At 42.7% G+C, this 26,094-nt stretch overlaps 1 protein-coding gene across 4 annotated transcripts in view; it reads right to left on the bottom strand.

Moving 5' to 3' along the window:
- The window catches only part of RALGAPA2 (Ral GTPase activating protein catalytic subunit alpha 2), a 267,919-nt gene that overhangs the window by 209,527 nt on the left and 32,298 nt on the right, over window positions 1-26,094 (bottom strand). For all 4 annotated transcript variants that reach the window (XM_040981780.1, XM_040981778.1, XM_040981777.1 and 1 more), the window contains exons 4-6: window positions 9,870-9,927; window positions 3,200-3,243; window positions 172-349 (exon numbers count right to left, since the gene is read on the bottom strand). In XM_040981780.1, coding sequence (XP_040837714.1) covers window positions 172-349; window positions 3,200-3,243; window positions 9,870-9,927 — 280 coding nt within the window. The remainder of the gene's footprint in view (window positions 1-171; window positions 350-3,199; window positions 3,244-9,869; window positions 9,928-26,094) is intronic.

Raw genomic sequence — 26,094 nt, 5'->3', positions numbered from 1 at the left:
GACTCTAATATTTGTAAGGATCTGGTACGAATACACAGAGGGAGTAGTAACTCCTCTTCAGGCCTCATTAGTGAGATCAAGATTTCTATCAAAGAAAATGAAAACACAAGGAATTCCCCAAAGTACATTCCAGAGTAAAATCAACACAGAGGATGCGCTAACACTGCTCACCATCAGCTGCACTAGGGCTGGGGTTGATGAGCGTCTCCAGCGTGCAGGGTCCCCTGGAGGATGGGACTGCTGGGAAACCGGGCACCAGGCAAGCAAAAATCAGCACCTGCTCTTCTGCACAGTTTGTCTGAAGTGCTTGCAGCCACAAAAGAAACAGCCTGATTCCTTCACAGCGTATCTAAACAAAACGACAATCAACAGCAGAAATGAGACACTTGTATGTACCGGGAGAAATGCATTGCAATAGAGCATCAGTCTTGAGAAAGAAAAAGGAAGAGTCAAAGGTATGGTTCAAGTACTATGCTGAGTTCTTCCCTTAGCGACAATGTTCCCTATGGACATTGCCATATAGCATAGACTTAAAGAGCTCAGGTTCTGCAGGTACTCTGGCTTCAAATGCAGATTCTGTCAATTTCTAGCTCTGACCCCAGAAAAACCATTCAACTTCTCGATGACTTAGTTTGTCCACTGGTAAAGTAGGGATAATAACCACAAAAGACCTTTACAAGGATTGAATAAAGCACATAAAAGGCTGCCTGACTAACATTAAGCATCCTGTATTTCCCATTAAAAGTATTTCATTCCCTAAGGCCCATATCACTAACACTCCATTATCCATGAAAACAATGCCAGAGATAATCTCCCTCCAGATTAATACTGTGTTTCGAATAGAATTTTCATCATGAACTGTGATACGCATGTGGTTATGACGTGCTTGAAAATCAGAACACTTACAGCTAAAAAGCCCCTGGAGACATGGCTCGGTGAGACAGAGCAGCTCTCCGGCTTCCTGCCTTGCATCCCCCTCTACTCTCTGCAAAACCTTCCCCATGTTCTGAACAGTGGCCTCACTCAATAGAAAACATCAACATAGCCAGATGTGCCCTGCTTTCCTCGCTATACTTCCAACTTCACCCTACACCTGGAATTCAAAAACATGCATCCTTTCATTTCTGTACTCCTAATTTGCTAAAAAGATGATGTCATTAAAAGAAGCTAAGTAAGCAAAGGAGAATGAAAAATAGATTGCATGCGACAGAAAGATGGACTAAGCTCTGAACACAGGCAGCTAGAGTGATTTCTGCTCCACTTTCGACTAAAAGCTCAAGGGGGTGCTAGTTTCTCTGCAGCAAGAGTGATATGAACCACAAACAAGGCTCTACAGGAAAGCCAAGGGCGGAGAAGAGCAAAAAGAAAGTGTGTGTGGCTGAGAGTGTGGGCACCTGCATGTGTGTATGTATACATGTATGTGTGTGTGTGTTGTGGGGGGCGGGGGGAGAAGAAAATGACTCCCAATATGCCCTAGCTGGCAATGCAACACCTCACTGACCATACGGACTCTCGGCAGCCAGGATCGCACCGCCGCATCGCACCAATCTCCACGTCCACTCACGCTTCCCTCCCCAAGCATGGAAAATGAGAAGCATTGTGGAACACAGAATACTATTCAGCAGCCAGGCAAAAAACGTTACAGCTCTGTATTTCCAGCCAAAAAGTATTAATAAGAGGAAAGTTTCTATGAAATTTTAGCGTGTCTTTTATGTTAACTGTATTTAATGCAACAAAATGTGAAAAAGGACTAAGAATAAATATGCAGTAACACCTCAATAGGTTGTAACTATGACAAAATATGGAATCCACAGTGAAATTAGGAATAACTCACTTCTTTTTTTGCCAATATGAAGGAGGCAGCTGACTTAAGTTTTAATTGGTCATGGTTGCTTAAACTGATATAAACCAAAAATAAATGCATTAAGTATTCATACAGCTTAATCAGCTACAAGTGAATTATCTTCCATAGTATATTCACTCTGGCTGCCTTCGTTCTGCTGCTCACATCTCAGGCCCTTCCTATCCCAGCACCAAACAATATATATCACTGTAAAGAATATGTTCCTTTAAAAATAAACTGGCTTTAACGGAAATTCAAAGATCGGCTGCACATAAATTAAAATTCAAGAGTGAGGCACAGCTGCCCTTTTTCACAATGGTTCTCAAAATTAGCAAAATTAATTCAGAGATGATTGTAAGTTTAACTAGGTTACTAAGGCAGACAGAACCGGCGTTTTAGTTGTGGAAGAAAAAACTGCCTTTCATTGTCTGACGATAAAATGGGAGCAGCTGGGGCCTTGCCTACAGCCCTTGCCATATCCAGCACAATCAGAAGCAATGAGAATTCCAAACTCTGAAGAACTAAGCCTCTCACAGTAATTCAGTATGTAGGAACAAAAAGGCTAATAATATTTGTCATGTGATATCTGTTTTTTAAAGATTAATTATTTTTTATTTGAAAGGTCAATTTACACAGAGAAAGAGAGGGAGACAGAAGAGACAGAGAGATCTTTCATCTGCTGGTTCACTTCCCAAATGGTTGTAATAGCCAGAGTGAGTTGATGTGACACCAGGAGCTGGGAGCTTCTTCTGGGTCTCCAAGGACTTGAGCCATCCTCCACTGCTTTCTCAGTCCAGAAGCAGGAAGCTAGATCAGAACTGCAGTAGTTATGTCTAGAACCGGCACCCATATGGGATGCCAGAACTAGCAGGCAAAGGATTGGCCTGTTGAGCCATTGTGCTAGCCCCTCATGTAATTTCTTGGTTAAAAACAAAGCTAAGTGTAGGGCTGGGGCTTAACCTAGCAGTTAAGATCTGGTGAGGATGCCCATGCTTCATGGCAACCAGGTTCAAAGTCCAACTCTGTCTCCAGGCTCCAACTTCCTGCTAACAGGCACCCTGAGAGGCAGTAGGTACTGACCTGTTAACTCCATGGGAGACCTGGAACAACTGCCCAGCTCAGCTTCGGCCAACCCAACCCAGAGGTTACAAGGATACATGCAGTGAACCAGAGGACCAGAGGATTCAACATTCTCTCTCCCTCCCTCTTTCTCCCTCTTAGTTCTCAAAGAAATAAAAAGAAAAAACCCTAAATAATTTTAGAACATTGCTTTTGTTTTTCCAAATGGCCTGACCCTTTGTGACATCGATAGAGAGTAATGAAAAAGGCCATGACATTTTCATGTAAAATAAATACCTTAACAGAATTTCCAGTGTGCAGCAGCTTCTTTAGAGTTGAGCCTGAAAGTTTAAAACAATGAATTAGACCTATTTTGAAAGATCAGCTCTAGAAAGAAAAAATGCATACCTATGCAAGACATATTTTTTTAAAACATCAAAGCAAGGTTATCTTCAGAAGCAAAGTAATGCCACAAAGGAAAAGATATTTTTAACTTTAGGTATCTACTTCTTTAATTTTCTATTAAGAGTGAAAAATGACAGATACTAAGGTAACTGAAGGATACTAAGGTAAGCTGACAATGGATTACATGTAAATATCGTTATGCGCAAAACAAATGATTTTTAAAACCCTAAACACAAAAATAATATAAATTACCACTCACAAAACATTTTTACAGGAACATTTTATAAATATCCAAAACGGTGGGATGCTTTCCTGGCACTGGCAACCACACTGATAGGGCCAGGCCCAACAGTCAAACTTTTACAAGAGCACCTCTGGTGACTGTTAAGGAGACAGGATCCAAATGTACTCATATCACACCAACTAACTGTGACACTGTGGGGCTGCAGCCCACTGCCACGAGCTAAGTCTGCCTTAGAAGGGTAGTATAAGTCCCCAGTTCACTCTTCTGTTATGTCCTGGGCAAGGAGATGGACTGGCAACCCCATCTAAATGGGATCTTAAACTCACAAAGGAGATGACTTAGGAAGGCCACTGGGGTTACGTACATCCCCATATTGTGTTAAAAAGCCACTGGGGCTACCTACATCCCCATATTGGAGGGCATGGATCCTGATTCCTTCCCCTGCTAATGATGCCCTGGCAGGCAGGTGGCAGATGATGGCTCAACTAGTTGAGTTGTGCCACCCATGTAAGGAGACCCAAATGTACAACATGTAAGAACAGAATGTCTAGAAGAAAACAGGAAAGAGCTTTATGACTTTGCATTTAGGCAAAGACTCCTTAGATATGACACCAAAAGCACTATTCATAAAATGAAAAATTGATAAACTGGATTTCTGTAGAGTTAGAAACTTTAACATTTCAAAGGACAATCCAAAGGGAATAAAAACAGAAATGAGAAGAAAATATATCTGGTAAAGGATTTGTATGTGAGATATGTCAAAAAAATCTCAAAATTCAAAATTGAGAACACAGACAACACATTTTTCTAAAAGATGGGTAATCTGAGTACGCACTTCACCAAAAGAAGGTCTACCGATGGCAAATAAGCACATGAGAAGATGCTGTCAATCACTTTTACTAACATAAAAAGACTGAGCATGCCAGGTGCTGACAAGAAGGTGGAGTACCCAGAACTCTCACTGATGCAGAGAATGTGTCAGGTAAATATATAGAATATTCACTGTATTCATACATTTATATACAGTAGCCTTATTTATAAGAGCAAGTAACCCAAATGCCCATTAACACTTGAATGGACAAATGAACTATGCTATAACCACATAATGGGATATTCAGAATATAAACGTGTACCACTTAGAAATAAAAGGAAGCGAACTATTGATGGATACAACACAATTGATGCTCAAATAAGTATGACAAATGAAAGAAAGCAAAGGAAAAGAGTGCATGCTGTATGATCGTATTTATAGAAACTGTGAGGTAGTCCAATCGGCAGAAACAGCTAGCTCACTGCTTCTGGGGGACTGTGGCAGAGGCAGAAAAGGGCAAGAAGACAGAGATCTCCAAAGCAGATGAGGAAACATTTGGAGGTGATGCTATGTTCATTACTCTAGTGGAAGCCATGATTTCACAGTTGTATAACTATGTCAAAACCTACCAAAATTTGTACTTTAAATATATTCAGTATATAAATATATAGTGCATCATTTGTACCTTAAATGAAGGTATCTCTTAAAAAATAAGAAACAGAAGGTTTCAAATGTTCAAATTTGTGAAAGGAAAAGGAAGCAGGAAAGTGACTTGAGTAGAAGATCAAGAGCACGGGGCTGGCACTCAGACACTGATGTAAACAAAGACAAAAGTTAGACAGCCACTGAGAAGGAGGCAAGGCACTGGCACGAAAGACAAGGACAGGGAGAGGCAAGCGGGCAGGGAAATCAGAAGACATGGCAGCAAGAAGGAGAAAGAAGCTGGCAAAGTCAAGGTGGATGGCGCTCCACAGGATGGCAGATCATGGGCAATAGAGAGAAGAAAGACCCTGAATTCACCCCCATTTCCCTGGTGCGTCTCAGAGAAGTCAGCTTTCAGATGGCCAAGCAGGTGAAAGAGACTGAAGCTGTGGAGCTGTTGCTTAACTCGACTGGGTCCCAGCCTGCCAAGGGCATCATTTCTAGCCACCAGCCACCTGATGTCCTCACCCACACACCCAAGGAGGCATGCAGCCCGGTTGCGACACATTTCTGAGGAAGTCCTAGTGTGATATGCGTGGGGGAATGCTGAGCCCTGGGGAAGAGTAGGCGTGATGGGGCCTGATGGACAATGTCATACTCAGGCTTGTGAGAAGACAGGACTTTTGGGCAGAAGCACCTTTGAGAAATTCAGGCTGGATAGAGGCTGTGTTTACATTTCAGGCCACATGGGAGCACCAAGGTGGCCTAGGCATCTTGCCAGGGACACTTCTGAAAGTCAAAAATAAATTTTAGCTTAGTTGCATGCATAGCTTTTACACTGAAGCATAACTGAAGAAACTAAATTTAAATTTAACACAGACTCATCCAAAACCAGGCATGAGGTGTTGCACAGCATGATTTTCCTATTAATTGAATCCCATTCCTTTTAGCCCAAGAGTTGTTTAATTTTAACATTTGTAATAGAAAACATTTCCAACAGGAAGTGTTATCTTCCCCTACTCCACATACATCTAAGGAGTATATCCACAGCGCTGTCCACTGAGACAGGAAACCTGCTTCCTGGAGGCTCATAGCAGCAAGCCCTCCTGAAGTGACCACACCTGTGATGGCACACAGGTGCATGAAGGAGCACCACTGGTGGCCCTGAGGGTTCAAGTGTGCTTATCCACCCAGAGCCCTGGCTTGCTGCTGGTGGTGGTCTGGGTCATTGCCTCACCCGATCCATGCTCATTACTGCCCAGAGCTTCAGTGTCATCCTGATTCACTGGCCTAGAAGTGACTCTAGGAAAAATCTGATAAACAATTTTTCCATTTCCAATCAGTAATGAATATGTGCAAAGTGTTTAGTCATGGGTTAGCATACATCCCATAGCTTGTGAGCATCAGCCAGCCACATTCCTGCACTTCTTGCCCTCTAAACAACACTTGAAACACTATCTCTAGAGGCTTGGAGTTGACCTTGTGTTCATTTCATATTGCAAAACCAAGTTTAAACACGTTTCTTCATCCAGTGATGGATAGCAAGGAGTAAGCCATTAAAAACCACAGTAAACAGAAACTACACACTCATTCTCCCTCTTAAATTCTTTAAGAGAAACAGAATGCTTCCATTACAAAGAAGATATGATAAGAAACAGACTGCCAGTATCATGGTAGCTGATGTTTCACATTATTTTTTTTTCCTTCTCAGGATAAAAACATGGCTCTCCGGCGTACCTGAGAGCTTTTGAGAGCTGTATAATGTAGGAGTCATTCTCGTTTTAGAGCTCCCGCCTTATAGACATTAGCATTTATAGTACAGGACAGGAAGCACACTGTGTCAGTGCTGTGTGAACCAAAATGTCAAGGGTCCAGCCCCTTATTTCTTGTCCCCTAGAAGTTGCAATATTGTTTCATTAAGTACTTGGTAGCATTGTTCTTATTAGATACATATCCAAGTAAATCACAAAGAGCACGGCAAGTGTGGCCCGCTATATCCAACAAAAATTCATAATTACAAATCCACAATCTCTCATTGGCAATTTCTAAATTCGAAAGGCCAGGACAATGGGAGGATGCACTGTGAGTTCTTACACTAGCAAGACACGAGTAAAGCTCTTTCAGGTTTAGTTACTTCACTGACAGTGATTATTTCTATCTTAAGCCATAGCAGTAACTTGGTTGGGGAGGGTGTTATGCAGACATTAACAATGTGCTGATTTTTTTCAACTACTGGTTTTACGGTACATTGATGCAAGACAGTGTCACTCTCAAATCTGAAGTCTGGTTTCAAAAGGCAACTAAGTCTAAAGATCTTTGCAAATAAGATCTGGACTGGAACAAACAGCATTTTCTAATTTGGTTACTTGTACAAAATGTATTTATGTGAAAAAATTAATGCTTGCTGACTCAAGCCTGAAGTATTAGAGCATACATAACACACATGATGACCTTAGATGCAAGAGCTCACACTTCAGTGTCCCAAAAGCTGGCTCGGTCTGAACACTCCACGGAGGCAGCTGCTCCCACACAACAGATAACAGCACTTGCTCTTATCACAATGGCTCACAACATGTGACGCCCTGCAATCTCACCAAAGAGTCTGAGGCCTCTAGTCACTGTTCCTGATAAGAGGCCAGCAAATGGGGTTAAGAAGGTACTCGTATCAGAAATTTTCACCTGTTTCAGTGGTATTAGGCAGACTGAACAATAGTAACATGCATTGCCTAGGAGATCCATAAAGTTACACAACACAAATGCAAATCAAATTTTCACATAGTTCTAATGAGTTTATTCATGCTGAGGGAGAATCTACTAATCTCTAGACATTTTAAAGAGCTATTTGAAGAAAATGAGTATGTCTTCCCTACAAGAGATAGAAACAAAATTAGAGATGGATTATATCTAGCACAGGTAAGAATACTACATGCAGTTATTTCTCATTGTCAGCCATTTCCACTCTACGATGGAGCATCACAAAGCCCCATGAGGTCTCTGCAGTTTACACTCTGCATCTTTTAAATTTTTTATTTTAATTTAAACACATAAGCTCAAAGCTTCAATTGAACAGAAATGTTAAGGACAACTTTCTAAGAAGCACAGTAGGGGAGGCAGAACATCTTGTCCACTGGCCATGAAATCATTTGGTCTGGCCCTGCCAAGGCAACCATAGGTTGTCTTAATAAATCTCCAGCGGGTTACTTTTTAAGTTGGTAATTCTGTATGGTCTGCGGATGATGTCATCAATATCCGCATGATCCATGGCTGACAGAAGGCTCCCCATCCAATTTAGAGGAAAATGCTCTTATATAGTTCAGAGATGTAAAGACTAAGATTTATCTAGAAGTCATGACTTACTCATCCAGTTCAATATACAAAGTTGCTACATATACCCTGTTGTCTGTAAACTCATTACATGTAACTTGAAATAACTGTTTCTATTAGCATTGGTTACTTTTCTCCTAAGTCAGACTGAGGAATCCATGGGCTGTGCTGCACTCCTTCAGGTTCTGGACTGAACACACAACTCCCTCCCACAGAGCCCTTCCCATGCTTTCCACAGGTGAGTGCTCACCTTCCAAAAGGTAACCACTTTTGAAGGCTTTTCCAGTTCCTCTAAATAGAATCACTTGGTTTCCCTCCTTACTCCCATTATACATTATTCCTAGCGACAACCACATTGCAATTCTTTTTATCCTCTGCCCCTTCTCTAGTTCCTACAACTATCCAGAGACAAGATGTTAAGGAAATCTGTGTTTCTGCCCTACACTTTGCAGACTAACATTGTCTTCCACAGTTAATTTTTGAATGAATAAAACGATCAGACTGAAGACTCCATAGTAAGTTCATGTTTGTCTCGACCATGACTATCCAGTGAGGAAGAAAAACAATAGAAAGCATGATACTTTCGTAAGACGGAGACTAAAGCTGGCACTCTTTAAAGCAGAAACAGGATTCATAATCGATGTTACAGAATTACTCCAGCTGTGCTGTGCCTATTATACTGGGATGAGATGCAGTTAAGTGTTAAGAGCTGAATGGAAAGGACACTTGGGTAATTTGCTTTATTTCAGCTTCCTCTCACTGCCATATCATAAAACATCCAAGCAAAGTGATTTGGAGTAAAAGATGTAGGCTTAAAGAACAAGCTATTTTGTGAGAAAAAAACATTGAGTTATTTCAGAAATTACTCTAACCCATTGCTTCTCAAGCTTCCTGCCCACAAGCATGAGCTCACAGCTCCTGTCAAAAATGCAGATGCTGGGTACCACACTGTGGTCTAACAGGTTAAGTGGCTTCCTGTGATGCCAGCATCCCATAGAGGCACCTACTTTTCTACTCCTAATGCAGCTCTCTGCCAATGCACCTGGGAAACCTTCAAAAAACAGCCCAAGTGCTTGGGCCCATACACCTACTTGGGAAACCCAGAGGAAGTTGCTCACTCTTGGCAAAGCAACAGCCATTGCAGCCACTAGTGAAGTGAGCTAACTAGCAGATGGAGATCTCTCTTTTCTGTTCTCCGTAATTCTGCCCTTGGAATAAACAGGTATTTTACAAAGGAAAAAAAAAAAAAAAAACACCAGGTGTCAAGCTTGGTTGGGTCTGGCTAGAGTCATATATCCTTCATCTCTAGCAAGGTCCCAGATGGGCTGCTGTGGCTGTTCTCTAAGCCACACATCAGTAACTTAAAATAAGTGAGACACATTTTCCTCCAAAATCCAGGTAGGACTTCTCCTTGGCTTTAATGATCACATTATTACTTCTTGTTATAAACTGCCTGATAGTGTGAATTATATAAAGTATTACTGAAAAGTCAATTAGAACAAGTTGTAGGTAATTTTTAAAAAGCTTTTATTTCTTCTTACCTATACTCTGGTAATGCCATCGAAAGAAAATTCGTTCAGGTAGAAACTGTAGTATTTTCTAGAAAACAAAAAATAGCAATAAGTCATAAAGATAGACAAGTGAAACAATATCTTCATGATAGGCTCCATATTGCTTTGCTATCTGTAAATTTCATGAAATTCTTTATAATAACGTAAATAATACACTTTAAGCTGTATTCCCAGGTTTTTTTTTTTTCAATCTGCCACAGGTAGATTTTTCCTCCTTGAATGTTTTAAAGAGGTGAGTATCCCAAGTTTAATTTCCTAACAAAGAAAACAAGAGGAATAACTCCAAAATGATCACGTTACCTTAATTAAACAATAGAGGATGACAGTTATAAATGTGCCTATTAGTAGACAAAGAATCACTTTACAACAGGAATACCTGGCTAGTGAGACTAGCTCCCCTCATACCATATCCAAAAACTCATTTTCCTTACTCCAGAACAGATTTTGACAAGTTAATCTTGGTTAATAATAATCTTTCATAGGTGCCAGTTTGTGTCCCAGCTGTTCCACTTCCTGTCCTGCTCCCTGCTTGTTGCCTGGAAAAGTGGTGGAGAATGGCCCAAGGCCTTGGTGCCCTGCATCTGTATGGGAGGCCCAGAAGAAGCTCATGACTTTGGATTGGCTCAGCTCTGGCCATTATGGCTACTTGGGGAGTGAACCAGTGGACGGAGGATCATTCTCTCTGTAGATTTGCCTCTCCAATAAAAATATAAAGAAGCATTTTTAAAAATAGTAACCCTTGTTCTTGCTCTATAACCATCCTTTTAAAAACAAAAAATTCAGAAACTGGTCAAAACATATTTTCTTGATCTTAATGATACTTTACCATGTTATTAGCCTAACAGTCTAACATTAAAAAAAAAAACTAAAATAAAAAATAATATATTTAGGGGTCAGCACTGTGACAGGCTTATACCACCACTTACATTCTGTATCAGAGTGCTGGCTCCAGTCCTGGCTGTGCCACTTCTGATCCCGCTCTCTGCTAGCGTGCCTGGGAAGGCACTGGAACACAGTCCAAGTGCTGGAGTCCCTGCCACCCTCATGGGAGACCCAGATGGAGTTCCTGGCTCCTGCCTTTGGCCTGCCTGAGTCTGGGCTGTGGTGGCTATTTGAGGAGTCATACAGCAGACGGAAGATCTCTCTTGGTCTTTCCATCTCTGTCACTCTGCCTTTTTAAGTAAATAAGTAAATATCTTTAAAAAAAAAATTATATTCAGAGCTCAAATAAGTACATTTCCAGGCAGCTGAAAAACTGTTATTTCCATCTGAGCCAGCTTGGATTTTTGTTTTGCTCTCTAGTCTTAACACACACATGTATTTACTCCAGGTCTCTCATGTACATGTAGGGGCCCAAGAACTTGAACTATACTTTGCTGCTCTCCTAGCAGAGAAAGGGACAGGAAATGGAGCACCTGGAGCGCAACTGAGCCTATCTGGGATGCTGGCACCACAGGTGGAATGTTACCCATTATACCAAAGCACCACTCCCCAAAGTGATGTTTTGATATAGGATAACTCCTGGAATGATTATATCAGGTTAATTAACATATCTATCACTTCACATATCTAGCATGTTTTTGCAGTAGACCATTTAAAATCTAATCCTTTAGTAAAATCTTGAAATTTAAAATACATTACTATCATCTGTGGACACCGCAGCATGGATTTGGCAAACTTCTCTCTAGGTTAACAGACATTGTGAACCTGTTGAACAACATCTTCCCTTCCCCCAGCCTCCACTCCTCTCCAGTCCCCGGGAGCCACCACTCTACTTTCTACTTCTCTAAGCTCTGACTTTGTCAGGTTCCATTGATGCATGACCTCCAGTAATCCTTGCCCTTCTGTGCATGGCTTATCTGAGCAGAATGTCCTCCAGGTTCATCCGGGCTGTCAGAACAACAGCACGCACAGCCTGCTCTTCAGGGCCAAACAGCATTCCACTGTACCTGCTACATTTTCTTTCTCCCTTCATCCATCAATGGCCACTCAGGATGCTTGCTGTAACTCAGCTATCAGGAATATTGCTGCGGTGAACATAAAGGACAGATGACTGCAAATCTGGATTCTGGATTATTTGTGTATTTCCTCTCATAGTGGAATTCCTGGATTTTATAATTCTATGAGCATTTTTAGTTTTCTGAGGAACTTCCACACTATTCTCTGTAATGGCTGTACCAATTCACATTCCCACCGACAGTGCACATGGGTTTCCTTTCTTTCCACGCCCTTGCTAACAATGATTAACATCTTTTTGAGGATAACAATTCTAACAGGCGTAAGGTGCTAATCTCACTGTGACTTTACTTTGCATTTCCCTGAGGATTAGTAATACTGAATATCTTTTCACAACTTGGCTATTTCTATGTCTTCCTTTGAGACATAAGTATCTGCTAAAGATACTTATGTCAACAAACGAGAAATCTTTATGGCCTGGCTGTTACCATACTTATTTAAAGGTCAGAAATTCTTATAGCCATTTAGATGTGCGATTTGTTAGAAAAAATTACAGATGTTAGAGATGTGAGAAAATGCATATCACAAGACAAAATGACTTTAGTAATAATCCAACTTTCCCCAATGATTTATCTATTTACTTAAAAGGCAAAGTTACAGAAAGAGAAGGACACACACATGCACACACATATAAGAGCATGCACACAGATCTTCCATCCACTGGTTCACTCCCCAATTGTTCACAATGGCTAGGGCTGGGCAAGCTAAGCCGGAAGTCAGGAACCCCATTAGGGTCAGGCACATGGGTGGCAGGGGCCCAACTACTTAGGACATCTTCAGTGCTTTCCCAGTCACATTAGAAGGGAGATGAACTGGAAATGGAGCAGACAGGACTTGAATCAGTGCCCGTCTGGGATGTCAGCATCACAGGTGGAAGCTTAGCTTGCTGTACCACAACACTGGCTTCCCAATATTATCTCTTGCCTGGGGGAAATCTTGATCTTTGTCATCCAGATGCCAAAGGCCAGGCATGAGAGCCTCATCTATGAACTGCTCAGAGGCAAACAGCTGTCTGAGGTAGGGGATCAAAATAGGTTTTCATCCTGCAACATGCACTACCATGAATTTTAGGTGAATAACACAAAATAGAGCTAAATGTCAAAATCACGTTATTGTATTTTGTTAATTTCTATTAAGTTAAAAAAGTGAGTAAAGAAATTGAAAAATTTTGCTTTATATAGAATGCCTGGATAAGAACTCACATGAAGACACCATATACTTAAATGTTCCCAAGAGCTGTGGAATAGGACACGTGCTACCCACAGTTTGCCAGGCCAAATGAGCAACTCCAGTCACACATATATACAACTGGCATATATGAATAAAAGTCTTCATATGAGACAGAGATTCTAAATTTTATGACACCATTCAAGATTTATGATTCTCTAACTCTTATTTTCTCTTTACTGAAACAATTACTACAAAACTTTTAATAACAAATTGCTAATAGTCATTGAAAAAGAACATCTCTGGGAAACAGACACTGCAATGTAATTTGGAGTGCAAATGGTTTACTAGTGAGTAACACCTGAGAGGAGGCCATCCTGGGGCCTGGCAGGGGCCAAGACACAATGCAGAGCCCACAAATCTCCAGGAGCCTCGGGGTGCTCTCAGCAAGCTTAGAGTCCTGTGTAACCACTGCAACCTTCAAACTCAGCAGTCAGACTGTGCTCCAGTTGGTTAAAGGGACAAGTGCTACAGATGTACCCATTGGCCTATGGGCTCTCTGCCAGCACAGTGCTTCATCAGCTGGCTGCCAGCTCACAGGGATGGGAGCCTGGCCCCATGGGGCTCTCTGATGCTTTGGCTGCCCCCTCCCCTGCTCCATGCTCTGTGCAGAAGGCACAATCCTGACTCCAGGTTCTACTTTCGAACACTGTCTCCTTCAGGGGATGTGGTTCCACAGAGCATCTTCTGATCCCATCTTGCCCCTGAATGTACAACTTTGGTACAGCAGGTGCTGGGAAAATTAAGGACTCTTAACAGATCTTCTCTTGGACTAGATGAATGCCTGACACCTCCACTGTTCCTCACATTTCTATTTAGGAAACCAACCTGGTTCTGGACTGTGCTTTTTAGTTTTTCAGAATACATATTAGTTCTCTTAGTTTTTTAAATTATCATACAATAACAAAAAAATAAAACACAGAATAAAGCAAGATGGGGTTTCAGTAGACTCTTGGATATGGTCAGTCAAAATAGGTCTCCAACTTCCTCTGAGGTCTCGCCTATCATCTTACCACTTTAGGATAAAAGTTTTCAGATTGACACAAGGAGGTATTCAAAATGAAGATGCTCAAAAATCACCAAGTACTGAATATGAAACATCATGTCCAATTTCTGAGGCACTGAGAATATTCTCAAATGGACAAATCAAACAATTCAAAGGCTAATAAAAGATTACCCTTGCTCATGCTTCTTTTTATACCCACAGATAGCAAGGGGTGCTTTTTACATATTAAAGCCTATGAGGTCAAAATAATACTAATAATAAAGCCCAATACAACCATCCATGTTTGCATACTAAGCCTGTCCCAGACAAAGTCGCAGACAGAGCCCACCTCCACTGAGGCAGACACAAGCTGACATTTCTTCTGCCGCAGCTGATATTCTAAGCTACACTGCTGAGAATGCCACATAAGCTATTGACATCTTGTTTGTAGTTTCACTGGAGAGTAAAATAAAATAAAAAAAAAAATCCAGAAAGCCACACAGTGTGAATAAATATTACTTTTCTGAAAAACACATGGCTCGATTTAATGCTTGGTGCTCAGCTGCATCTATATGGTAATCCATTATAGCACACTCGACATCAAAATTAGGTATTACTACTGATCAGCACATCAGGGAATCTGTCATTCTTTTAACTGATTATCCATACTTTTTTTTTTCTTCAGAACCTACTGCATGACCAGGAATAATGTGAAATAGAAGCTGGAGTTTATACAAGATACTATGGTGTACTTTAAAACTGCTGGTCTTCATTTAATTTGTATGAGAAATCCCTCCCCCTGCAAATTATTACCAGATGATTGCAACATATCCTAATGGATTCACACTTGATTTCAGTTCCACTTAGAAAGGTAGGACAGTGAAGAATGAGGAAAATATTACATACAAATTCATGTAAGGGATTCTAGCAAAGCAATGACCACCTACACCTGCAACATCTGTGAGCAGACGGTGGAAGGTTGCCCTTACCACACTTGCTGTGTGACACAGGGTGCAAGGAAAAAATGGCTGAGCAGAGAGAAAACAGGTTTGTTTAAGAGAAACAAACTGGATGTTGGTTGTAACAAATGTGCTTGGGGGTTCAGTGGAAGGGAGGATTCCGTGAATGTCTGTGCTGCTGTGGTGCAGAAGGAGCCTTATATGTAGGGGCCTGGTGGCAGACACGCTTCCCGGCAGGCCCTCAGCAAGATCAGCCCGGTTTTCTACTGTCTTGGGCCTTTCCACTCACTTCTTACTAAAACGACTCAATGTTTGAAATCTCAAAATGAAATGCAGCTATACAATTTTTTAAATAACATGGCTATCATTTTTACTTTAAAAATAATTAATCTTATTATAGTGGCAATGACTTGCAGTACAACCTATGTAGAATCACTAGCCAAGCTGTTAGTTAAGGGAAGAGCATCATGTTCACAGCCTTTAAGAACAAACTCAAACATCCCATTGTGTGAGACGTTCACCTCCACCAGCCCCTGCAGCAGCATGCTTCTTAGGCCGCTAGCTAGATTTCCTGCTCTTAGTGGTCTAGTACTCCCAGCATCAAGTGCAGTACCTGACACATAATGTTCTAAATAAGCACTGAATAGGAAAACAGTGGTGCGGTGGTGGGGAGGGATTCAGACTCATTCACATTCACGTGCTCAGGCATGAAACTAAGCAGAAATGCTCATGATGAAGGTAGGGGTTCCACTCTAACCCAAGAAAAAAGCCCCCAGTGAGCAGCAATTGATAAAGGCAACTCAATGAACGTGTTTCCAAATACCAAGAGAAGCTCAATGCTTGATTAGATAACTGGAGGGGCAATGCTTTCCCTGGCTACTAAGAAAATGGGTAAATACATTTTAGATTTAAAATATATGGCACAAAACATCTAATGGAAATATGAAATATAAAAAAGAAAGGATATTTAAGTTCTCACACTTCTATTTCAGAAATCGATCAATAGTACAAGGTTGGGAAACCTGAGCAGCAGTAAAGACCAGAAGAGGGTAAAGGATCTTATCTACAATAAACACTTCGAGCAATTGCTAGTTAAGGCACAGATGAAGCTGCAAAGAGAAGTGGTGTAAGGCAAAAGGTGAGGTGCCTGGAACACCTGTCTCCTACGACAGAGGAACATCCCTAGAGCCACAGATCAGCAAAGGAAGCCATTACAGAAAGGCAATTCCTCCTTCTGAAAACATCTGCTAAAAAGATGGGTTAACTGTTTAGAACTTCTGACTTAAGTTCCTAAAATAATACCATATACTTTGGTTTGAATAGGATATAAGCCTCCAGATCTATGCAGTTCCAAAACCATGGGCTGACAGTGCTGAGAGCATGGAGGGTGACTCAATTATGCGGGTTAGAAAGTGGGCCTAGTGACAGACCCTTAGACACTGGCACACTTTTGGAAAGGTGCTTCTCACAACAAATGTGAACACAAAAGTCTGAGTCAGACTCACTCTCTACTTCCTGAGTCACCATGTGATCTACACGTACTCCACCACTGCCATCCTCCCACCTCACCCAATGCAAATCAGTGGGGCTTGACCTTGGACTGTGAACTGCAAACACCACGGGCCAAAACAAACCTCCTGCCTCTGTATGTAGCCTGTCTCAGGTATTTTTTTATACTGACAAAAAGTGGAGCGAAACACCATGGAAATTATACATTCTACACACCTCCCTGCCTCAATGTACAATATGTTCCACACTACAGCAAATACAGAGATTAATTAAAATCAACAATACAAAAGTAAGTGTGGAGTAGCATAAACATTGTTAGCAGTGAGCCACACTTACACAGTTGGGAGTTACAGTGGATACAAATGCAGAGAAGGAGCAGCCATTTGGACTAACAGTTAAGGTACATGTTGATTCCTTCATCCCTACAAGAGTTCCTGGACTCAGTTCCCATCTCTGGATTCCAGTGTCTGCCAATAAAGGCAACAGATGATGCCTTAAGTGCCTGGGTCCTTCCCGACCATGTCAGAGACCGGATATGTGTTTCTGGCTCCAGCCCAAAGCACAGGTCTGGCCTGGCCATTACAGGCACCTGAATTGAGAGCCAGAAAATGGGAGATCAAATTCTCTTTCCACACACTGCCTGATTCTCAAATGTTTAAAGAAAATTAGCAGGGCAATGCCTGTTTTTTAGACAAATTCCAAAAATAATTATCCTTAGAGAAATAACATTCTAAGAGCATTATGATAAAATTATACACAACTTCCAATGGCAGTGCATATTGTATAACGCAAAAGTCAGGGACCTCTTCCTCCACAACAAAGTTAAAGGAACAGCCAAACATGTTGGCTCATGGCTGGTGCTGTGGCACATCACGTTAAGCTGCCTCTTGTGATGCCAGTACCCTTCAGGAGTGCCAGCTGGAATATCAGCTGCTTCACTTCCCATCCAGCTCTCTGTTGGTGTACCTGGTAAAGCACAGCAGAGCAGCACATAGCCCTAGTGCTTGAGTCCCTGGCAGTATTATGGGAGACCCAGATGCAGTTTCAAACTCCTGGCTTCCACCTGGCTCAGCCCCAGGAGTTATGGCCATTTGGAGAGCCAACCAATAGATTTAATTTCTCTCTCATTTTCTCTCTCTGCTCTCTGCTAAATCTACTCCTCAAGTAATTATTTTTAAAATGTTGATTATCATATCTAAAATGTACATGTATTTATTTATTCAGGTGAGATTTACTCAGGTCTACTATAACTTGATGTTAAACAGAAAGACCAACACAATTTCTCTATTACTTAGAGATTCTGAAACACTTTTCTGAACAAAACTCAAAAATAAAACTGGCATTTTCAATTAAATATAAACAATGTGTATCAAGTTTTTATAAAGATTTATTTTATTTTTATTGCAAAGTCAGATATACAGAGAGGGGGAGAGACAGAGAGAAAGATCTTCTGTCTGTTGATTTACCCCTGAAGTGGGTGCAACAATCAGAGCTGAGCCGATCCAAAGCTAGGATCCAGGAACTTCCTCCAGGTCTCCCACATGGGTGCAGAGTTCCAAGGCTTTGGGCTGTCCTCAACTGCTTTCCCAGGCCACAAGCAGGGAACTGGATGGGAAGTGGAGCTGCCGGGATTAGAACCAGCGCCCATATGGAATCCTGGCATGTTCAAGGCGGGGACTTTAGCCGCTAGGCCACGCTGCCGGGCCCTAATGTGTATCATGTTTTACAAAAACGAATTAAAGCTAAAACGTGAGGTAAGCCTATACACTTGAATTCTGTTAATATAAGAAAGAATTAAAACTTGGTTTAAACTGAAAAGGTCAAAACACAGCATTTTTAAGAGAAAATCAATAAAAACAAAGCAAAGATGATTTCAAATAAGGAAGTGATCTCCAAGCACTGCTAAGTTGCAGATGGGGCTCCAGATAGACCTGAAAGTAAATAAAACAAATATCCTCAAATCAACTATTATTCACCAATAAACGTTCTTCTTCTGTTCCAGGTAGCATGCAAGGAATCAGAAACAAGGAGTAAAAGACATTGCCTCCAAGACAGAGCCCTGGAGGATTTGGAAAAGGTAAGGAACTCAGGGGAGTCGACAATGCACAGGAAGGGAGCACAGAAAATGCCCATTTTCCCAAGAGCACAGCGTGGAAGAAAGCCTTGCGTGTATAGAGACGGGCATCAGAAGGAGACAGAAACAGCAGCAAGAAAGCCTGCTGCTTCTCTGAGCCCCTTCCAGAGAATGCCAGTGGGCACAGAAGTGAGATGGGGATGGAGAACAGAGGAGGAGAGGCCTTGAATGCCATGCTGCAGCAGAGTTTGATCTTTGTCGCAAAGCAATGGGATTGAGAGAGAGACACAGGGGCAGAGGCTCCCAGGTTTTAAAAAAAAAAGCTAGCCTGCAGGATGCGGCAGCAGGAGGAAGCAGGCTGGGAACAAGGGCTGGGTTCTGGGTAGCAGGGCACATCCTCAAGCATCAGTAGGAGACGCAGTCACCAAGGGCAGAAAATACCTTCAGTGCTGAGCAGAACCCGGCACTCAAATGCAATACTCAGAAGTTGTGACTTGGTATTAAAATGCAATCTCAAAATCTTGGAAACATAGGCACTTGACAGATTTTAAGAGGTTATTATTTTTTCTTTTTTGTCAGTTTGCTTAAGATCATGCAGAGGTCTAATCTCGTTTTAAAGAAAATCAAATTGAACTTGACTCTTCACTTTTAATGAGAACACCTTGCGACCTTCACAAATTCCCAAATTAGTAGCATAGCATTCTCCCTGCAGGCTGTGAGTTTTGCCCTGAATAGAGCACTCACTACAGCTGTTCCCAACGGAATTTTCTCTTTACACAGACCTGCACGCAGGAGAGCTGAGGAAGAACCACATTTGCCAAGCTGGTCTTCATTTCACATTTGTGGCTGAAACACCTGTATCTTTTCAAGTCTCTAACTTTCCAATGTGAGCAACAAGTGGGTTATTTCTTCTGGGCCAATTTTTACAAAAAGAGAAAAAAAGCAGTCTGGAAAACACTTTGGAGAGTGTTCACTGTTAGCAGGTGGACAAGACCTGCAGGGTCACTGTGGATGGGCTATCCTTCAGGCTCCCCACACCAACGTGCAAGGTCTACAGGAGCCGCCGGAATACACAATGCTCCCAGGTCACTCTCCCTTCCGCTCTGAGCAGAGTCACACATGTCCAACACTAGATGTCACTCTGTAACAGCTCTCACACAGCACATTCAGACAAGTGACGGGAAACACACATGGCAGTGCTTGTACAACTCCCTCCCGAACACACGCACCGTGCACGTGCGTGTGCAGAAAGAAACCAACTCTCCCAAATTATGTTACTATGTTAATTTCAATCAATGCCAAAGGAGAAAAAAGTTCCTTATGTGTCTCATGCTGTTCTACTAAGGAACAGAACAGGCTCAAGTCTTGACTGTGATCCTTCCAATGTTTGGCACCATGGCAGTTTCTACCATCTGCCCGGCAAGGACTCCTGGCAGCGTGCCCTGGAGCCGCCTTCCACAGGAGCTCCTCTGGAGGCTGTCGGTTACCAGCACGTCCAGGGAAACATGACGTGAGGAGCCAACATGCCAGGAAGCTGAGGGCACCTGGCCCGCAACACAATCACTGGACTGAAATTACAGACGTCCGCAAACATCTAGCCTCCAGCTTCCCTCTTCCCAAGGTGAACTGAGTGATTCAGTATGTCCTGTTGGGTGACTCCCAAGTTTCTCACTTGTAAGTCTCAGGGCATAAAAAGAGTGGAGTCTTAACTGTAGGACAAATAGTCCACTGAGAAGGGCTCCTTTTTACCTGACATTGGGAGTCTAGTCTGAATAAATAACTGTCATAAGATAAACAAATTTCAACCCACATACAATGGATTCAACTGTTTATATCTTGTTTCCTGTCAGCTTGCAGCCATCAGAAGCACCTCATAATGGAAAACACTACGGTGCAGTGCGTTAAGCTGCTGCCTGCAACACAGACATCCTTTATAAGCACCAGTTTGCATCCTGACTCCTGATCCAGCTCCCTGCTGATGCGCCTAGAAGTGCAGCAGAAGATGGCCCAAGTGCTCGGACCCCTGCCATCCACGTGGGAGACTCCAACAGAATTCCAGGCTCCTGTTTTCCATCTGGCTCAACCTTGGCCACAGAAGCCTTACAGGGAGTGAAAATTCTTTCTTTCCCCATCTACCCTCCTTTTCTTTATAATTCTGCCTTTTGAATAAATATTTTCTGGGGGGAAAAAAAGTCATAATTACCACATGCTGTAGAAATAAAACATCTGGACCCTGTGTTTTGTTATTTCCTCAGAATCTAGTATATAGCATCCCGAAGCAAATACGGAGCCAAGTCACCACCACAGGTACCATGTGAGACGTGTGACACAGGACACAGGCAGATCAGACCACGCCGTAACAACAACGCTACCTTGCGGGTTGGTTCCCAAACAAGGGTTCAACATCAAAAAAAAGGAAAGATGACAGACACTGTGGAGCGTGAGAGTGATTACACATCTCTAGTACCATGTCACAATACTTTCAGTGTACTTACATATGCTCCTCATATGTATGACCTAATATTTTGGGCATGACATCCAGTGTGGCATTCACTGCCTTGCAAACCAGAACTCGCCACAGCTATGGTGGGACTCGGAAATGAGTGTGTGGGTTAACGCCATTCATTTAAAAATAGTTTCCAGGGTATTTGTACTCATATTGGCCTCTGCCTAATTGCTATCCATCTTTTACGAGTATCATAGCTTTCCAGGAGCTGTGTTTAAAACTGGATGAATTCTTTTCAAACAAACAAAAAACCCTGAAACATCTAAATATTTAAAATTTCCTGTAAGGACTTAAATGCCACAGACTGCAAAAGAATCTCCTTTTCTTGATCATTTCCTTTGCTCTTGTCCTTGTTCCACCTGCTATTAGTAAAGTGCTATTTCTGGAAAAGAGAACTGAAAAGCAGTTGAAGTGTGAGGTTTGTGGGAGAGAGTCCTTCACCTAGTGTGGGGAGGAGGAACAGCCCGCAGCAGGCAGCAAGCAGGCAGCAGGCAGCAGACAAATCAAGAACAAACCCTGAGGAGGCCAGGTGGGTGGACGACACAACTCTACAACGGAACTCTCTTGTTACGTATATTCACGTATATTCTGCTTCTAAGAGATGGTACTGACCATCAAATAAACAAACCAAACAGACCGTTAGGAAATCCCTTCAGACACCTGGCCTGGATGTCTTGACTAGGAGTCAGCTCAAGTATTTTTACTGAACATGACTGGAGTTTTCAATTTGCTCTCATGTTTAAGAAGTTATGGGCCTGGAGTGATGGCCCAGTGGCTAAATCGTCGTTTTGCATGCGCCAGGATCCCACATGGACACCAGTTCATGTCCCGGCTGCTCCTCTTCCCATCCAGCTCCCTGCTTGTGGCACAGAAAAGCACTAGAAGATGGCTCAAAGCCTTGGGACTCTGCACCCACATGGGAGACCCGGAAGAGGCTCCTGGATCCTGGCTTCATATTGGCTCAGATCCAGCTGTTGCAGACACCTGGGAAGTGAAGCAGAGGATGGAAGTCCTTTGTGTCTTTCCTTCTCTCTGTATATCTGCCTTTCCAATAAAAATAAATAAATCTTACCCCCCCCAAAAGGCTAAAAAAAAAAATACAGTTCAAGCAAAGACAGGAAGAATAGAGAAGACAAAGAAACAGGAGAAAGAAGAAACCCTAGCATGCTCATAAATCTAGTTTTTCTAGGCAATTCTCCATTAATATCCAAAGAGGAACACTGCTATAAAGTGAAAAGTCACAAACACTGACGTTACTGGATGGTATATGCAAAACAGATTTGTAGTAAAAAGCTGCCATCTGCTAGGCTTTCTTTTGCACAGCTGTGAACATCCAGTTGCGATACAATTATCAAGAAAGTTACTGAAAAATCATAAAAATTATAACTCCCAGTCCAAACGACACAGAGCAAGCCTATGCACACGTGAGACCTGCTGCTCTAACAGCATCGCCGCCACACTGCAGGGAGAAACGCGAGTCTGCACGTAGGGAGTCTGGACAGAACATCTCCAACAATCCCCTGGCACTCTTAGTGACACAGGGAAATGACAGCAGCAGCCCTAGCATTACTCCCCTCCTTTGCATGCCCTGTAAGAGGCCCAGGCAGCTCCCCTGCTACAGCACACCTCCACCATCAGTGCTTCCAACCACTAAAGCACAGGCAGAGCAGGGACGCAGCGTACTGCCTTGAAACAACACGACAATTGTTTTCTTTATCTTGTACTCAGGGGGTTGGAGAGAGTGGTAAAGGGATGAAGTATCTGAAGTTTGTGATCATTACTTAGCATTATTTCCTTCTGAAAAAAAGTACATGGAACCAGCAGCTGAAAGGGAGCCAGCTTCTCTCTGTGGAGTCTACAGAAGGCGACCTGAGTTCTGCTCCCTTAGCCCAGGGAGGAGCAGCCCACTGTCCTCAGCCCAGGGCACTCGAGTCAGGACAAGGAGCCTAGAGGACATGTCAGTAAAACTCCATGCCTGGAGCTCAGTGCTAGCAGTTAACATCCTCGCCTTGAATGCACCGGGATCCCATATGGGCACCAGTTCTAACCCCAGTGGCCTCACTTCCCATCCAGCTCCCTGCTTGTGACCTGGGAGGGCAATTGTGGACAGCCCAAAGCCTTGGGACCCGCAGCCGCATGGGAGATCCAGAGGAGGCTCCTGACTCCTGGCTTTGGATCAGCTCGGCTCTGACCGTTGCGGTCACTTCGGCGGGTCAATCAACGGATGGAAGATCTTCCTCTTTGTCTCTCCTCCTCCTCTGCATGTCTGACTTTCCAATAAAAATAAAATAAATCTTAAAACTCCAAGCCTGAAGTGAACATCCCCTACCTGATAAGCACACAAAACATGCAATACACTGAGGATCGACTGGTGTCCAACGAAGAGGAACAGTCTTTTGGGTGATTCAACAAAGCCTCTGCTGGAAGGCTCAGAACTTCTCGAATATGGGGGTGAATATGAGACCGTGTAAATCAGTCAAAATTACTGAACATTAAATCTTTCAAGTGTGCTTCCTTCATTGCAAGCATTTAATTTTCCCCTGTAGATAACGATTACTCAGTTGGAGAGCGCAGCTCATGTGCACTCCCTCCTACCTCTGGCAAAAGCAGTGCTGGACAGTACTGCTCTAGAGACAAGCAGCCAAGACGTTTGAACGCTCAAAGGCTACTCAACACGGCCTCGGATTCAAAACTACTTAAAGCTCAGTGAAAGCATACAACTACATTTGATGCCGAAAAAGGCTCCCTCAAGGACTTCCCACCTGGAGAACAAAGCTGCATTTGTTTAACCACAACTCTGTGGAGGTGGAAGCGACACTGGGAGGTCATCTTGTCCCCACCCTCACTCTATGGACACGAAAGCCAAGGTCAGGAAAGGCTAAGTGACTGCATCAAGCTTGTCCATGTGAAAGCCTGATCAAAATCCAGACAGCTCTTCTCATACCTTTTCCAACAGCTTTCATTTGGAGTTTTACATAAGAAAAGTAAAAAAAAAAAAAAAAAACACACACACACACTAAGTCACCAGCAAATAATTCCATGGGAAATAAATGGAGAAACAGAGATTTTCATCCAAAAATAATCACTAACAAATACAAATCACTGTGGGGATTATCCAGCATTGCAAATAATAGCTGCTGCTCTCAGGAGCTTTATGCTCTCATTAAAGACAAAGATAAGGGTGGCACAGTGAGTTAAACCACCAGTGTTGGATGCTAGCATCCCATGGCAAAGCGCTTCCTGTTTCTAGTCCAGCTGCCTGCTAAAGCACAAGGGAAGAAGCAGAAGATGGCTCAAGTCTTTAGGGAAGACCCAAATGGAATTCCTGGCTTGTAGCTTCAGCTTGGTCCTGACCCAGCTGTTGCATGCATTTGTGGGAGTGATACAAGGTCAATGCATAGAGGATCTTCACCTCTCTCTGCCTGTCACTCTGCCTTTCAAATAAACTAACAAGTCTTAAATAATAATAATAAAAAAGAAGAACCCTAAGAACATCCAGCTATCATCAAATAGTAATATATGCAGTGTCACCGTACGAGTTCAAGGGAGGAAATGAGCACCTCTAGCTGGAACCGGCAGAAGAAATACTAGGTTGGAACAGAATCCTAAAGGGACAGGGTCAGATAAGAAAGACACAAGGGCAATCTGTGAAAAGAGAATGGCACAAAGAAGCAGAAGTGAAACTATGCAGAGAGGCCAAGGAGCAGAACAGCAGGGGCAGCAGAGCACTTCCAGGGTATGGCAGCAGGTGGAAACATGAAGGGAAGCATGGGGATGGAGAGGGATGCACAGCATGAGACCAGCATGGGTCGCACTTGCCAGGTTAGAGAGCACCCAGTCTGACCTCTAGGAAGATGATGCCAACATAAAAATGCTTCATCTGGCAAGCCAATTTGGATACAATTTATAAACCAAATGTCCTATTTACTTATCATTTCAAACTCTATAAAATTTGGGGAAAAAATGATGAGAATTCTGGTTATGTTTTGAAACTAAGCCTCTTTTCAGGGTGTTTTTCATTAAAGTATGGAAAGATAAGGAAAATTAACGGCATAACTCCAAATGATTCCACTTCTCTACTTGAAGTGTATACATCATAGCAAATGGTTTATAACTCCGTCTCTGTATTAACCATATTTTCTGATTCTTCTGAATTACTGGTGCTCTGAATTCATGGTCTTGTTGGTCTGGGGAAAAAATAACACACACCAGTCCCGGTCGGTTAATTCCTGGACAGACTGCCCACTAGCATGCTTTTGATAAGCAAACCTCTCCTCTCAGGGCCTCCACTCTCTGAGGTGGCAGCCTCCTTCCCTAATCACCCAAGTGTTCAGACAGCAGACAGCCAGGGCCACCCTAAGCCCAGAGTTCATGGAAATGCTCCAAACTTTCTAGTCCTAAACCTGCTTGGCTTGCTTACTGTGCCTCCCACAATCTTTCCTACCCTCAGTTTCATTCTCTGTCTCTGCCTGCTAGTCTCACCTTGATGCTTTCCTCTCTGGCCCCATGTGGAATGCCATGCCTCCTGTCATGTATGTGTCTTACCACAATGACTAAATCAAGTCCCAGGTACCAATGAATCTACAAGGCTCCCAAGATCAATCATCCTTTGCCATATGCAGGGAATTACCTCAATGGCCCCCACCAAAAGGTCACTACCAAACAGAGCCATCCCGGTAGTGATCTCTGAGGCTCAGAATTCTGGCATGGGCTCATCTTGATCAATCAGGTTACCAAGAAATGCTAATATGTGCTCTGTGAGGATGGAGGCTGGCTGTCCCACTCCCTGCTACATCCCCAGCCCCCAGACTCACAGCACATAGCCCATGTGTCCAAGGAACAAAGGGATGAATGAATAAACTGCATAAGAATAGGAACATGTTGTTACAGATGGTCTGTGCAATACAATATGAGAAGCC

Source organism: Ochotona curzoniae, unplaced genomic scaffold (genome assembly GCF_017591425.1).
Source record: "Ochotona curzoniae isolate NIBS_2020 unplaced genomic scaffold, NIBS_Ocur_1.0 contig_3520, whole genome shotgun sequence".
In the NCBI taxonomy this organism is placed as follows: Eukaryota; Metazoa; Chordata; class Mammalia; order Lagomorpha; family Ochotonidae; genus Ochotona; species Ochotona curzoniae.
This window is presented reverse-complemented; position numbering and strand designations above follow the sequence as displayed.